Source organism: Scyliorhinus canicula, chromosome 1, assembly GCF_902713615.1.
Source record: "Scyliorhinus canicula chromosome 1, sScyCan1.1, whole genome shotgun sequence".
Taxonomy (NCBI): Eukaryota; Metazoa; Chordata; class Chondrichthyes; order Carcharhiniformes; family Scyliorhinidae; genus Scyliorhinus; species Scyliorhinus canicula.
Window position 1 is genome coordinate 14,177,125 of NC_052146.1, and position 16,314 is coordinate 14,193,438.

A 16,314-nucleotide genomic window follows, 5' to 3' on the forward strand; every position below is an offset into this window, starting at 1 on the left:
GCCTTACAACGTCAGGTTAAAGTCCAACATGTTTGTTTTGAATCACAAGCTTGCGGAGCGCAGCTCCTTCAACAGGTGAGTGATGAATTTAGAGGGCTGGGGTGGCAAAACTGTTCCTGGAGGCAATTCACCTGTAGGCAGAAATGGGTAGCAAATACATATCGGAAGACATTAAACCAGAAGAACCTGGGTAATGCTGCTCATAGTACAAACCTACTCATCTTCCTTCTGTACTTCCTCGTTTCCAGGTGTTAATACCATAGATTCGTTGCAACATTTAATATGAACCAAATTATTTTATTTGCCAATTCCATGAAATTTCATTTGAAATTTTTATAACGTACAACAGCACCCAGTCTCGTTTCAGTCAAAACGCGTACATAAAGCAGTTTTAAAAAAAAACAATATGCTGGAGTGCAACCATTTTTAAAAAAGTAATTAAGCAGCCTTGTAGACCCAAGATACTCAGCAGTCCACTTCATAGTTGTGAAATAACCTCATGGTCAGCATTAAGTGTAGTGTTTCAGGAGGTCATTGCCATTGGGAGCCTCCCACCCAAGAATGACTTCTAAGATGGGATAATACAGTAGTTTGCATCAAGAGACTTGCTCTAGTTAATGCAGGTGCATACTGTAAACAAATATTCAATTGAATAATTTCAGACACCAGTTTTTTTATTTCTAACCTAACGCTTATAGACCACTTATTTTAATCATTGAGCAATGATTTTTTTAACCATGTCTTCATATTGAGTTTCAAGTTATTGCACAATTGTTTCCTAATTTTCTATGTACAGTACCTGTTTTAAATAAGTGTAGATATTTAGTGCTTTCTAAATACAAGCTTCTGAGGTCTCATCAACTTTGGTTCCCTTTTGATTCTGTGGATGGAATGCTTTGAAATATTCGGAACACCGCCTCACCTAATTTCTATTTCCAAGGAAGATTAACATCGAATAAATAATTCCATTGAAGACCGTATAAAGTGTTTAAGAACTGGCACTGACATCTGCTCTGATTGGGACTCGAGGTAATCAAAGGGGTTTTGTCAGTGGTTACATTTCAATTCCATTAAAGATTATGCATTTTTCTGCATGATCAGTGAAATATTGGATTATTTCCAATTCCATTTCTCTAATGACCGTGTATTTTTGTGTGATGCCATGTTAATTAATTTGCAAGGATTTCTGGCAGACACTGTCTCACCATATACTCTGATAATTTCAACGCTATATTCTTCTTTCCCCTCCCTCTGAAGCATCGCTTTGCTACCCATTCTTTCCATTATAAGTCTTTAAAAGAACACAGTTGTATATTTTTATCCTCATAATATTTTAGTAGCTTTGACTCCTTGAGGGTTTGCAGTTCATGAAATCTGTCTGCAGACATTGAAAACTCATCGGGTCCTTCACCACATCCTCCCTCCTCGGGAAAGCTGCAATAACCAGGGTGCACCATTAGTTCCATTGTCAATATTGCATCACCTTGCAGTGATCGGAACTTTTTCCCACAGGAGATGTCCAAATGTTGCTTTACTTTCTTCGTGGCGATGGCATTCTCGATAACTCTCTGGATGTTTGAAACGGACATGTTTTCCCCCATTGTCGTTAGACCGATGTAGATATCTGTCCACCTGAGTAATAAGATTTAAAGCAGTCATCAGTGCGATGAAATGTAAAACTTGTCATGTTTGCAAATGGAATAGCGCCCATTGATAGCAGTGAAGATGAGATGGGGGAAGACTTGCAGCCAAGCAAGTGTTTCGCAAAATGGTCCCTCAGTTGGTCACCCCAGAAACTGACACGCAATTAGATTTACAGCAGACATGCAGATCGTTTAGACAATGTGCCCCAGTCCTAGCAGCAGAAATAGTTTTTAACTCTGTTATCTAAATATCTTAACCTTCAACCAAATCATCCCAGGGAACAGAATCCTAGTGTATTTAACCTTGCCATGAAGCTTCACCCTTGAAGTCCAGATAGTATTCTATTACATCCCACGCTGCACTCCCTGTAAGGCCAATATATTCTTCCTGAGGTGTGATGCTAGAACTGCTCTCAGTTCGTCAGGTGTGGTCTAACCAGGACTTTGTATAGTTGTATAGAATACTTCCAGACCCTTGTATTCTAGTCCTGGAGATATAAAGGCCTGCATTCCAATAGCCACCTTCTATATTCTCACCACATCCTTCTGTTCATTTCTCCTGCCTGTGTTACTTCTGAATTTCCTGTTAGTGATTATCTGGTGGATAAAGTCTAAACTAGGAGCCTTACAAGTGGGAACATATTTTCCACATGTGCCCTATTTAAACCTCCTCATGAAATAATTCTATCAAGTCATTCTTTGGGATTCCCCTTTCTAGAGAAGAGCCCTAAGGTTGTTCAAATTTTCCCGAAGGGTGTAAACCTCTGTGCACTGTATAAGTCTAGTTAATTGTCTATTTGCACTTTCTCTATTGAGTCCATGAGACCAAAACTGTGCAGCTCCCAAGTGTGTTTGGCGCAAGATTCTATAGCTGCTTAATATGTTCCTCTCCGTTCCATTATTCCAAAAATGCATTCACGTCAGTGCCTTGTTTGCTTTTATGGTTTCATTTATTTACGTCACCTGTCAAGTTAGTATTTGGGGTTTCGCCTCTCGGATTGCAACGGATAAGCTGAAAAGAAGCTGCTGCATCAGTCATTTCCAAGCTTGTCCTTCACTATAACAGTGATTCCTGTAAGGCGTTAAATATGCCAGGCAGCTTGTACAGTCAACAACCCGGCCCTGTTTGGAAGGAGGATTTGTAGCTAACGAGTTAATAAAGCCTTTACTCTCAAATGAGGTGGCTTAAATCTCTGTGCCCATTCTAGTTGACTAATGAATTAATCTAAAAAGGAAACTTGCAAAGCAATTGAAAATACAGACCGCACCAGACCAGCTGGCCTATTGAGCTTGTCCCAAACATGTAGCATGGAACTGGAACATTGTGACTGATGTGAGCACTGCCGAAATCATGGGTTAGAAAGGGAGTGTTTTTCTCAGAATATGAATGGGCTATGAATGATATTGCTTTAATGGGCAGTTTGCAGAGATTATGTAACTTCAGTTTCCCAGTGTGTATAGTTTATCATCCAGCCAGAATTTGAACTGTGGTGTTTTGCTCATTCCCATACTATTCTGAATATGTACATAATGAATCAGACTTGAGTTACACAAAGGCAGCAAGTGTCAAACGTAACGCCCATGTGCTCTGAAGAGGTGGAACATTTGGAGTAAACTGGGTTAGAAGGTTCTAAAGATGACTGCTAACAAAAATTAATGCAGAAACCAAATACAGCAGCTGCTGGAAATCTGAAATGGAAACAAAATCCTGAGTGCACTCAACAGATCTGGCACAGGCAGCACGGTGGCAGGGGTTAGCACTGCTGCCTCATGGCGCCAAGGACCTGGGTTCGATACCGGCTCTGGGTCACTGTCCGTGTGGAATTTGCACATTCTTCCCGTGGGTGTCGCCCCCACAACCCAAAGATGTGCAGGCTAGGTGGATTGGCACCGCAAAATTGCCCCTTAATTGGTAAAAATGAAATGGGTACTCTAAATTTATATTTAAAAAAAAACAGACCAGGGTAGCAGAAGTGGATAGCACTGTGGCTTCACAGCGCCAGGGTCCGAGGTTCAATTCCCCACTGGGTCACTGTGCGGAGTCTGCATGTTCTCCCTGTGTGTGCGTGGGTTTCCTCCAGGTGCTCCGGTTTCCTTCCACAGTCCAAAGACGTGCGGTTAGGTGGATTGGCCATGATAAATTGCCTTTAGTGACTTAAAAAGGTTAGGAGAGGTTATTGGGTTACGGGCATAGGGTGGAAGTGAGGGCTTAAGTGAGTCGGTGCAGACTCGATGGGCCGAATGGCGGCCTCCTGCGCTGTTTGTTCTATGATCTGGCAAAGCCCAGGGCGAGAGGAACAGAGTTAAAGTTTCAGGTCGATAACCTTTCTGACGCTGCCAGATCTGTTGATTACAAAAGGTTAAGTGGTGCACTTTACTGACTTGGAACTATATCTCCATTCCTTCATTGTTGTGGGATCAAAGTCCTGGAACTCCCTTTCTAACAACACTGGGAGTGCCTACACTAGATGGGCAGCAATGGTTCCAGAGGCAGCTTGCTGCCACCTTCCCAGGTCATTGAGGAGATGAGCAATAAACCACATCCATGAAAGAAAATACCGTGCCAAAAGAAATGTTAAGTAACTTGATCTTGAAGTCTGCTTTGAAAGCAACAATCTTTGGATAATTGATCCAAATGACAGCAGTTTGTAAAGGTGTGGCATGATCCCAAGATGAGTTAGGTTTGAACCCGGGATATGCGCAAAGGATCAGGTCTAAAACTTGGCAAATAAATGGAGGTTAGGTGTTATATAAATAGTGAAAATACAAGGACTTGGATAATGTTTTCCCTCAAAATTTCATTGTGCGTGTCCAGTTTTTCTAAGGCTTGGGATCTTTAAATTTATGTTGCGCCTGTACAAACATTTGACAGAATAAGGCTTGTGTAGTATCATCCAGGCTGCGTGCTCAGCTAAACATTGGTTTGGAAACTATTGCACATTAGATCTGAGCTACTGAGCAGGGCAGCACGGTAGCATTGTGGATAGCACTATGGCTTCACAGCTCCAGGGTCCCAGGTTCGATTCCGGCTTGGGTCACTGTCTGTGCGGAGTCTGCACATCCTCCCTGTGTGTGCGTAGGTTTTCTCCGGGTCCTCCGGTTTCCTCCCACAGTCCAAAGGTGTGTAGGTTAGGTGGATTGGCCATGATAAATTGCCCTTAGTGTACAAAATTGCCCTTAGTGTTGGGTGGGGTTACTGGGATAGGGGGAGGTGTTGACCTTGGGTAGTGTGCTCTTTCCAAGAGCCGGTGCAGACTCGATGGGCCAAATGGCCTCCTTCTGCACTGTAAATTCTATGAATACTTGCAGTGAACCAGCGTGTTCCACACCAGAGACTTCAGCACAAACATTTTTAGGTTAACGGTGTCTAGCAGTACTGAAATGCCGGCTTTCAAAATTGAGGTGCCATCTGTCCTTAAGTGGACACAAAAAGATTTCATTATACTATTTTAAAGAGCAGGGGAATTATACCTGTTGTCCTGATCAATATTTATCCTCAGTCAGCCTCACCAAACTGGTCATTACAATGAGGCCTCACTTTGTGACTTCACAATATGGTTTCATTTTAAAGGTCTGTGTTCCCAATGTGTGTTGCCATTTTCATGTTGATTGTGTGCATCATCAGTGGAGTTGCATGTGTCATCACTGTTAACAGAGCAATGGAAAGTTTGTCTGCAATTTCGGGAGTGGAGTTGGTTTGGGAGATTCCCAGATCAGCATAGAGTAAGTGAATGGAAATCTGCAACACAAATCTCTGGAGATTTGGTCAAGCACTGGAAACCCATTCAAAGGTTATAAGAACTAGGAACAGGAGTAGGCCATCTGGCCCCTCGAGCCTGCTCTGCCATTCAATGAGATCATGGCTGATCTTTTTATGGGTTGAACAGAACAAGATGGGACCACCTGGCACTGACCTGGGCACCGGAAGTCATAACAGCACAGCCCTGTCGACCCTGCATCTTTACTGCTCTTGGCGTTCGTGTCAAAATTGCAAGAGCTGTCGCACAGACTAGTCAAGTAATGTTCTAACTCATAATATACACCAGTATATAATGGTGCAGACACATACTGATGGACATACACAGGGACCAATCAACATGCACAAACACTGCAGCCAATCACCAGTTAGAATATACACACTATAAAGGCAGAGGGCATCACGGTTCCCTCATTCTGGATGCTGCCTCTCAGAAGCACAAGAGCTCATCAAGTTTAGTACAGACTCGCACCACGTGCTGAGAGATTCAACTGGTTCGGAGAGGCACAGGTCTCTAGTTAAACTAGCATCGTTTAAACCCACAGTACTCATATGTCGATTATTTTATAGTTAATAAAATAGAGTTGAACCTTCAGTGTTGGTGGCATATGTTAACTTTGCACGTCTACATTGTCCAACACTTCATGGTACCAGTAGTTGAGGGATGTTAGTACTTCTGAGACCTACCTACCAGGGATCAGCCTTCCGCCAGTCTCACGCCATCCTGCAGAATGGACACGTTCGCCTGCCGCTGCCCCTCCGCATTGCCGGGAACCTGGGCTCCAATTGGAAGATTTTTAAACAGCGCTTCCAGCTGTACCTCGAGGCCACGGACCTGGACGCTGCCTTGGACGCACGGAAGATTGCTCTCTTCCTCTCCACAGCCGGGGACCATGCCCTCCACATCTTCAACTCACTCACCTTCGCTGATGGGGAGGATAAATCGAAGTTCAAGACAGTCCTCTTAGCTGATGGGGAGGATAAATCGAAGTTCAAGACAGTCCTCTTAAAGTCGACAGCCACTGCGAGGTCGAGGTAAACGAGAGCTTCGAGCGATACATATTTCAACAGCGCCTACAGGGTAAGGATGAACCTTTCCAGTCCTTTATCACCCACCTCCGTGTCCTTGCGCAGTCCTGCAACTACAGGTCCACCTCTGACTCCATGATCCGTGACCAGATCGTTTTTGGTGTGCAGTCTGAGCCCCTGCGCCAGCAGCTAGCTACTTAAAGTAAAACAGCTCACCCTGTCCACGGCCATCGAGACCTGCATGCTCCATGAACACGCATCCACGCGATACTCCCGCATCCAGGCCGCTGAAACGGCGCGGCAAGCTCCCCACGAGGCAGAACGGGTCCAAATTATAAAGTCTCTCCTGGGTCTGGGCGATGGTGGCCATTTTGCGGACTCCTGCGCTGGCATGCAACGAACGTGGTGATGTCGAGGACCGTTCTGATCAGGCGCGCACCTCGCAATGAACGTGCTGCGCAACTGCGTGTGGCAACTGTGGCTCCGCCCACTTAAAGCGGCAATGTCCCGCGAGGATCCGACGCTGTCTGCAGTGTGGCAAACCTGGCCACTACGCTGCGCTACGCAGGTCCGCCCTGCCTGCTACTTTTAGGAGGTCCACCCAGCCCCGCAGAGGTGTCAGGGCCATTCAGCCCACTATCAACGAACCTGTTCCAGACCTCTCTCCCAACTTTGCCTGCGATGACCCACAGGCCCCATTCCAAGTTGGTATCATAACCACGAACAGGATGTCTCCTATGCGCAGCACCAAACCCATCCAAATTCACAGCATCGATCCGGATGATGAGTGGTGTGCCACCCTTACGGTCAACCGGTCCCCTGTCAGGTTCCGCCTGGACACTGGCGCCTCCGCCAATCTCATTGCGTCATCTGACCGTCGCATCCTCTGTGTCCAGCCTGCCATCTGCATTCCAACTACTTGACTACAGTGGGAATGCCATCGCTGCCAGTGGATCCTGCCAACCCGAGGTGACACACCGTGCTTGCACAACGGTTCTCTCTTTTGAAATCGTTGCCGCCTCAAAAGCCACCTTGCTTGGTGTGCAGGCATGTAAGCTGTTCCGTTTAGTGCAGAGGGTTCACTCTCTCTCCCAGCGACGTGTCTGCATCTTCTGACACAGACGTCAGGGCGCAACTTGACTCCATCATCCAGCACTATCACGACATCTTCGAGGGCATGGGCACGCTCCCGTATACATACAAGATTCTACTCAAGCCCAATGCCACGCCTGTGGTACACGCCCCTCGCAGAGTCCCAGCGCCCCTTAAGGACCGCCTCAAGCAACAGCTCCAGGACCAAGGGGTTATATCCAGAGTCACGGAACCGACTGACTGGGTAAGCTCCATGGTCTGCGTGAAGAAACCGTCCGGCGAGCTAAGGATCTGCATAGATCTTAAGGATCTTAATCGGAACATCATGCGGGAGCACGACCCGATTCCAAAACGTGAGGAACTCACATGCGAAATGGCCCACGCCAAACACTTCACAAAACCCGACGCCTCAAAGGGCTTCTGGCAAATTCAGCTGGATGAGTCGAGCAGAAAGCTGTGCACATTCAACACGTCCTTTGGCAGATACTGCTACAACCGAATGCCATTCAGCATCATCTCAGCGTCCGAAGTTTTCCATCGAATAATGGAACAGATGATGGAGGGAATCGACGGCGTCCGGGTATACGTCGACGACATTATAATCTGGTCCACCACCCTGCAGGAACACTTCAGCCGACTCAAGCGCGTCAAGATTAGTACAAATTCGCACCACGTGTTGAGAAATTCAACTGGTTCGGACAGGCGCAGGTCTCTAGTTAAACTAGCATCGTTTAAACCAGGGGTGGGCAAACTTTTCCGTGCAAGGGCCACATTCAGAAATTCACAATTTTAAAGAGCCGCATAGTATATTAAGTAAAATAATTACTTCACCCGGTCATGATTCTGGGCGCCTCATATAGAGCATAGAAAAGTACAGCACAGAACAGGCCCTTCGGCCCTCGATGTTGTGCCGAGCAATGATCACCCTACTCAAGTCAACGTATCCACCCTATACCAGTAAGTAACCCAACAGCCCCCCCCCCATTTTTTTTTTAATGACTTGGTGGGCCGCATGAAGACCTTTGGCGGGCCGCATGCGGCCCGCGGGCCGTAGTTTGCCCACCCCTGGTTTAAACCCACAGTTCTCGTATGTTGATTAGCTTATAGTTACTTAATAAAATAGAGTTGAACCTTCTTCAGTGTTGGTGGCATATGTTAACTTCACAAGTCTGCATTGTCCAATACTTCACTAACATAGTCACCATTCGTGGAAACATACAATGTCCCTAAACACCACAATCACCATAATAAAAACAGAAAATATTGGAACAAAGCAGCATCTGTAGATAGAAGAACAGAGTTAACGTTTTGAGTCCATATGATTTCCTCAAGAGTTGAAGAGGGAGAAACATGATTGATTTTATACTGAGTGGATGGAGAAAAAAGATCTGGAAGTGGTGTGAACTAGGAGCGATTGGAAAAAGAGTAGAGTACAAAATAAAACAACTTCATGGCAGTGTTAAAGACTGACTGCTGATCGTAGCGTGGAGATAAATATAGTAGAATGTGTTAATAGAACAAAGGAAGAACAAGTGACTGGCCCAGCGGGGGAACAAAATAATCTGCATTAAAAAACACAGGACCATCACCATCTTTGGGTATGTCCCTTCCCACCAAACAGATCTATCAGATTGGAAATACAAGGATAGACGGTCAGGAGAGGGGTGCCCTGGTAGTTCTCAACATTGACTCAGGACCCCATGAAGTCTCATGGTATCAGTACAAACATGGACAAGGAAACGTCCTGCTGATTTCTATGTACCGACCCCTACCCCCCCCCCCCCCCCCCCCCCATGGTTGATGAATCAGTACTCCATGTTTAACACCACTGAGGAAGCACTGAGAGTAGTAGGGTGAAGAATGTACCGAGGGTGGGAGACTTCACCCCCCCATCGCCATGAGTGGCTTAATAGCATCGCTTCAGACCAAGCTCTAAAAGACAAATGGAGCAAGAGGCGAGGCAACTAACAAGTGGGGGAAAAAAACCAACCTGACCTCAACTTCACCAGTCTATCTGTCACAGGTACATCTAACAATGACGCTATTGGTAGGAGTGACCACCGCACAATCCTTGAGGAGATAAAGTCCCAAATTTCCTCCTTTATGTGTGGCGCTACCATTGTGCTATATGGGATAACAGATCTTGCGACTCAAGACGGGTCCATGAGGTGAGGGCTATCAGCAGAACTGTATATAACCCTAATCTGTGACCTCATGGCCTGGCATATTTCCTACCATCAAGCTGGGGGATCAACCCTGGTTCAATGAAGAGTAAGATGATTTACAACACCAGGTTGAAGTCCAACAGGTTTATTTGGAATCACTTTCAGAGCGTCGCTTCCTCATCAGGTGAGACTCACCCGATGAAGGAGCTATGCTCCGAAAGCTAGTGATTCCAAATAACCCTGTTGGACTTCAACCTGGTATTGTAAAACTTCTTACTGAGTCCACCCCAGTCCAACGCCGGCATCTCCACATCATGGCTATCAATGAAGAAGGCAAGCCAGGAACAGCATCAGACATGCCTAAAAATGAGGTGTCAACCTGGAGTAGCTACAATCAGGATTACTTGTGTGCTAAACAGCATAAGCAGGAGATAAGAGCTAAGCGATTCCACAACCATCAGACCCAAGCTCTGCAATCCTGCCACATCCAGCCGTAAATGGTGGTGAACAATTAAAAATCTCACTGGAGGTGGCGGCTCCCCCAATATCCCCATCCTGCCCAGGCATGTCCTGTACACAAACCCCAACCTTGAAAATGACTGTGCAATCAATCTACTCTCGATCATCAGTAAAGTGATGGGAGGAGTCACTGACACTGCTATCAAGCAGCACTTACTCAGAAATCACCTGAGTTTGAGTTCCACCACAGCTCCTGACCTCATTACAGTCTTAGTCCATACGTGGACAAAGGAACTGAACCGCAGAGGTGAAGGGAGGTGAGAATAACACTTCTTGACATCAGGGCCTCAGTCGACAAAAGTCCGGCATCAAGGAGCCCTAGCAAAACTGGAATCAATGGGAATCAGGGAAAAGTGTTCCACCGGTTAGCACAAAGGATGGTGGTTGTTGGAGGCCATTCACCTCAGTCCCAGGATATCACTGCAGGAGTCAGCTTCAATGACATTCCCTTTATCATAAGGTCAGAAATGGGGGTGTTCACTGATGATTGCCTAATGTTCATCACCATTCATGACTCCTCAGATACTGAAGTAATCTGTGCCGATATGCAAAACCTGGACAACATTCATGCTGGGGCTGACAAGTGGCAAGTAACATTAACACTGGAGAAGTGGCAATCATGGCCATCTCAAATAACAAAGTTATCTCCCCATGACATTCAATAGCATTACTATCGCTGAACCCCCCACTATCGACATCCTGGGGGTTAGCACTGATCAGAATCAGAACTGGAACAGCCATGCACATACTGTGACTACAAGAGCAGGTCACAGTGAGTAACCTGCCTCCTGCCTCTCCACAGCCGTCTATCACCTGCAAGGCACAAGTCAGGAGTGTGATGGAACACTCTCCACTTGCCTGGATGAGTGCAGCTCCAACAACACTCAAGAAGCTCAACATCATCCAGGACAAAACAGCTCACTTGATTGCTCCTCCTTTCACAAACTCACTCCAGCACTGACGAACAGTGGAAGCCGTGTGTACCATCTACAAGATGCACCGCAGGAATTCATCAAGGCTCCTTGGGCAGCACCTTCCAAACCTACGATCACTACCATCTGTAAGGACAAGGGCATCAGATACATGGGAACACCGCCACCTGGAAGTTCCCGTCCAAGTCACTGATCATCCTGGCTGGGACCTATATCATCATTCTTTCACTGACACTGAATCCAAATCCTGGAATTCCCTCCCAAACAGCACTGTGGGTTCAAGGGGGCGGCTCATCACCACCTTCTCGGGGCAATTGGGGATTTGCTTGCCAGCGACACCCACGTCCCGTGAAAGAATAAAAGAGAAAGTGCTTGGGTAGCAGCGGCGTGCAGAGGTCTGGTGATGCCCGGGGCAAATCTTGATTATATGCCCCCAAAGACTCAAGTATAAGGCCTAATATACTGAGAAATATTATGAGAAAGGAAAACATTTTGAATATATAAACACAGATGAAACATGAAATAAACGCTTTAAACATAGAACAGTACAGCACAGAACAGGCCCTTCGGCCCTCAATGTTGTGCTGAGCCATGATCACCCTACTCAAACCCACGTATCCACCCTATACCCGTAACCCAACAACCCCCCCCCTTAACCTTACTTTTATTAGGACACTACGGGCAATTTAGCATGGCCAATCCACCTAACCCGCACATCTTTGGACTGTGGGAGGAAACCGGAGCACCCGGAGGAAACCCACGCACACAGGGGGAGGACGTGCAGACTCCACACAGACAGTGACCCAGCCGGGAATCGAACCTGGGACCCTGGAGCTGTGAAGCATTTATGCTAACCACCATGCTACCCTGATTTATTCGATTTTAATATTAATCAATCAAATTTATTAAGTTCTTTTCCCCAAATGATACCTCCTGTCACAAAACACCTGAACTACTTCATTTTTTACATCAGCTGTGAGAAATTCTTTTTCAATGCTTATTAAAGCCAGGTTGGTCAGTCGCTCCTGTGACATAGAAGACCTCAGATATGTTTTTATTAATTTCAGTTTTGAAAATGACCTTTCACAGCTTGCGACTGAAAATGCAATTGTAAGCAGTAATCTGTATGAAACACACAGCGTCGGAAAGACATCCCTCCCATACTGCAGTAAAGACTCCAGAGCATCTTTAGGATCAGGGGGAACTCTAGTCCCTCCAGCTCGAAGGAGCATCACAAAATCAATAATTTCGTCATATAACTGAATTGCAACCACATCATTGTCATAATAATTTGCAAAGTCTGAACATTCCTTTTTTAATTTCTCTCTTTCTTGTTCATCTCCACTGATAATTTTGTGCAATTTATATCATAGACTTGCAAATTAGTGGTATCTGTATTCAAATATTAGCATGTTAAGGAATAAATGTCTCCTATTCCGAGATTAAATGCCATAGCAGTCCTCTGATCATCCAGGCTTCACTCTTACTACATCCCACGTAAATATTTCATTAAATATCACCAAAAAACCTATAAAAAACGTAGTTGCACCCGTTCTAGAGCTATTCACTGACCTCTTTATCTTTGCCATCTCTAAGGTATAGGACGGCTGCCTGAGGTTAAATTGCGCTGTAAGTTAGTCAATTTCCCCTTAGCGCTGGAATTCTAGGGATATTGTTCTCTTCTTCAGTCATTTTGCTTTGCAACACGGTAGCATAGTGGTTAGCATCAATGCTTCACAGCTCCAGGGTCCCAGGTTTGGTTCCCAGCTGGGTCACTGTCTGTGCGGAGTCTGCACGTCCTCCTCGTGTGTGCGTGGGTTTCCTCCGGGTGCTCCGGTTTCCTCCCACAGTCCAAAGATGTGCGGGTTAGGTGGATTGGCCATACTAAATTGCCCGTAGTGTCCTAAAAAGTAAGGTTAAGGGGGAGTTGTTGGGTTACGAGTATAGGGTGTATACGTGAGTTTGAGTAGGGTGATCATTGCTCGGCACAACATCGAGGGCCGAAGGGCCTGCTCTGTGCTGTACTGTTCTAAATCTAAATCAATGGGTGAGATGTTATGTCTCAAAAGTTGCGCCTCCCTCCTCTGCAACCCCCATGGAGAAGGATATGAGCAGAACGTCATGGAAATACTGTTATGACCCTTGTGGAAACAACTACAAACAACCCAACTAAGACCAATATACAAGACTTCACTTTTATATTAGCAATCACACCAAAATCAACGTAAATTAAACATGAATTAACAGGAAAATTGCAATAATATGACCGATAAATTACACATAGCAGATACAAAGACATATCTCACACATTTCGGTCAGCTCATTCAGCACGTATCGCTTTCATTTCAGCCACAATATCCTTCAAAACGTTGAACTTCTTCAAATCAAATTCCATCTTCATTTCTCTAAAGCTTTAGCACCAAGTCTCATCAAACTACTTCACCCAATTTCCACAAATATAATTTTCACAGTCAACACATTTCCAGATCCCTTCTTCTTCACAAAACCCTGGTCATGTGGGGCCTGTTTGTGCACTATGCCAGTGCATAAAGGGTCCCCAAATCCAGATATAAAAGCTCTGTTCAAGATCCGAGCTCCAGCAGCTTGCAGTCAAGTCTCTGAGAATCTCCCCTGCACCCTGCTGACCCTGGGCTTTAAGTATAAAGGGTAAGAGGGCAAAAGTTAAGAGGCCATGATGAATTTTTATAAAATACTGGTTCTGTCCCAAATGGGTGCCCCTGGCCCAAATGTCAAATTCTGGGCACGACAGTTTAAAAGTTGACAGCTACAGAGAGGGTGCAGAGAAGAGTTTTAAAATAGATCAAATAAATAAAATAAATAAATGAATAAATAAAACTCACCCATGGTGGCAATGCCGTCCATTCTGGAAAATTCGCGCCCTTTCTGCTCCCTCTCCAGCCTCTGCAGTGCGCAGGCGCGCTCGGGCCGACCGTGGTGCGCAGGCGCGCTCGGGCCGACCGCGGTGCGCAGGCGCGCTCGGGCCGACCGCGGACCGCGGTGCGCAGGCGCGCTCGGGCCGACCGCGGTGCGCAGGCGCGCTCGGGCCGACCGCGGCGACCGCGGTGCGCAGGCGCGCTCGGGCCGACCGCGGTGCGCAGGCGTGCTCGGGCCGACCGCGGTGCTGCCCCCATCCAGTCGCTGCCCGGGGCCAGCGCCCCGTCGGCCCCCCCCTCTGCACGCCGCTGTTGGGTAGCCATCTCTGACAAAGAACTCAATGTTCTCGTCAAGAAATACTGGGGAAGGAAATCATTGGCGCAAGCAAAAACAGTGTGCAGAGATAACAGGAGATGTGAAAGTGTAACACAGTGGTCCAGAATTGAAAGGTTACTAAGAGTTTAAAAAAAAAATGCATTTCACTGTAGGAATGGAAGAGCCCCAGAAGAAAGCACTTGGGGGGCATAAGGTTCTGAACCTTGCAGAGGAAAATATGGCAGAGACTTTCTGTGGAGTTCCGAGAAAGGGTCAGAGGGCCAGACTGGGGGATCTCTCCTCAGTTTCTAATCATAGAATAATTAAGCTAGAGCATGGAGATAAGACATTCGGTCAACCATTTCCTGTGTTTGCTCTTTGAAATAGCTATCCAACCACAGACTGTCCCAATCCCCTGTCCTTTCCCCATTATCCTACAATGTTTTCCCTTCAATTTGTACTGTATTTCTTTCATACTTAAGGATTTATTTTATTTTGCGAGTTACATCAGCTTGAAACGCACAGGCTGCAGACTTCTGTCAGCGGCCATGGAGTGAGTGGTTGCACACAGGGGAGCTCTGGCTCGAAGGCGTTGGTTTGGGCACTTTATACCCATTAGAGGAGAGGTTCCGGCAAAAAGGTGGTGCGGAAGGTGTAGAAGGAGAGGTTCTCCCCAAGACTGGCATGTCTTACTGGCTACCAAGCCCGACAGAAAACAGTTAAAGACCAGGCTAAGGAATTGGATGGGAACTGTGGTGCAGCAATAATTGCGTGAATGGCGCAGGGGAGAAAAAGGGTCGCCGTTGACACAGGCGTCGATTACGCTAATCCTGAAGCAAGGGAAAGGATCTGCTGGAGTGTGGGTTGAACAGATTCATTTTGTTGTTGATTGCGGACGTGAAAGTACTGGCTAAATTGTTGGCGGGGAGGATGGCAGACTCCTATTTATTGACTACAGCTCAGCCTTCAACACCATCATTCCTACGAAACTCATCTCCAAACTCCGTGGCCTTGTCCTCAGCTCCTTCCTCTGCGACTGGATCCTGAACTTTCTAACCCACAGGCCACAATCAGTAAAGATAGGCAACAACACCTCCTCCACGATCATCCTCAACACCGGTGCCCCACATGGCTGTGTCCTCAGCCCTCTACTATACTCCTTATACACCTATGACTGTGTGGCCAAATTCCCCATCAACTCGATTTTCAAATTTGCTGATGACACCACCATAGTGGGTCGGATTTCAAACAATGACGAGACAGAGTATAGGAATGAGATAGAGAATCTGGTGAACTTGTGCAATGACAATAATCTCTCCCTCAATGTCAACAAAACGAAGGAGATTGTTATCGACTTCAGAAAGCATAGTGGAGAACATGCCCCTGTCTCCATCAATGGGAACGAAGTAGAAAGGGTCGAGAGCTTCAAGTTTTTAGGTGTACAGATTACCAACAGCCTGTCGTGGTCCCCCATGCCGACACTATAGTTAAGAAAGCCCACCAACGACTACTTTTTCAGAAAGAAATTTGGCATGTCAGCTATGACCTCACCAACTTCTACAGATGCACCATAGAAAGCATTCTTTCTGGTTGTATCACAGCTTGGTGTGGAGCCTGCTCTGCCCAAGACCGCAGGAAACTACAAAAGGCCGTGAATGTAGCCCAGTCCATCACGCAAACCAGCCTCCCATCCATTGACTCTTATCTATAATTCCCACTGCCTCAGAAAGGCAGCCAGCATAATTAAGGACCACGCACCCCGGACATACTCTCTTCCACCTTCTTCAGTCAGGAAAAAGATACCAAAGTTTGAGGTCACATATCACCCGACTCAAGAACAGCTTCTTCCCTACTGCCATCAGACTTTTGAATGGACCTACCTCGTATTAAGTTGATCTTTTCTCTACACCTTGCTATAACTAACATTATATTCTGCAGTCTCTCCTTCCTTCCCTATGTTCGGTATG

At 46.2% G+C, this 16,314-nt stretch overlaps 1 protein-coding gene across 4 annotated transcripts in view; it reads right to left on the reverse strand.

Moving 5' to 3' along the window:
• Positions 1-276: 276 nt before the first annotated feature.
• ydjc (YdjC chitooligosaccharide deacetylase homolog) overlaps positions 277-16,314 on the reverse strand; it is a 131,656-nt gene continuing 115,618 nt past the window's right edge. For all 4 annotated transcript variants that reach the window (XM_038811794.1, XM_038811712.1, XM_038811971.1 and 1 more), the window contains exon 6: positions 277-1,632. In XM_038811794.1, coding sequence (XP_038667722.1) covers positions 1,284-1,632 — 349 coding nt within the window. In that variant the 3' untranslated portion in view covers positions 277-1,283. The remainder of the gene's footprint in view (positions 1,633-16,314) is intronic.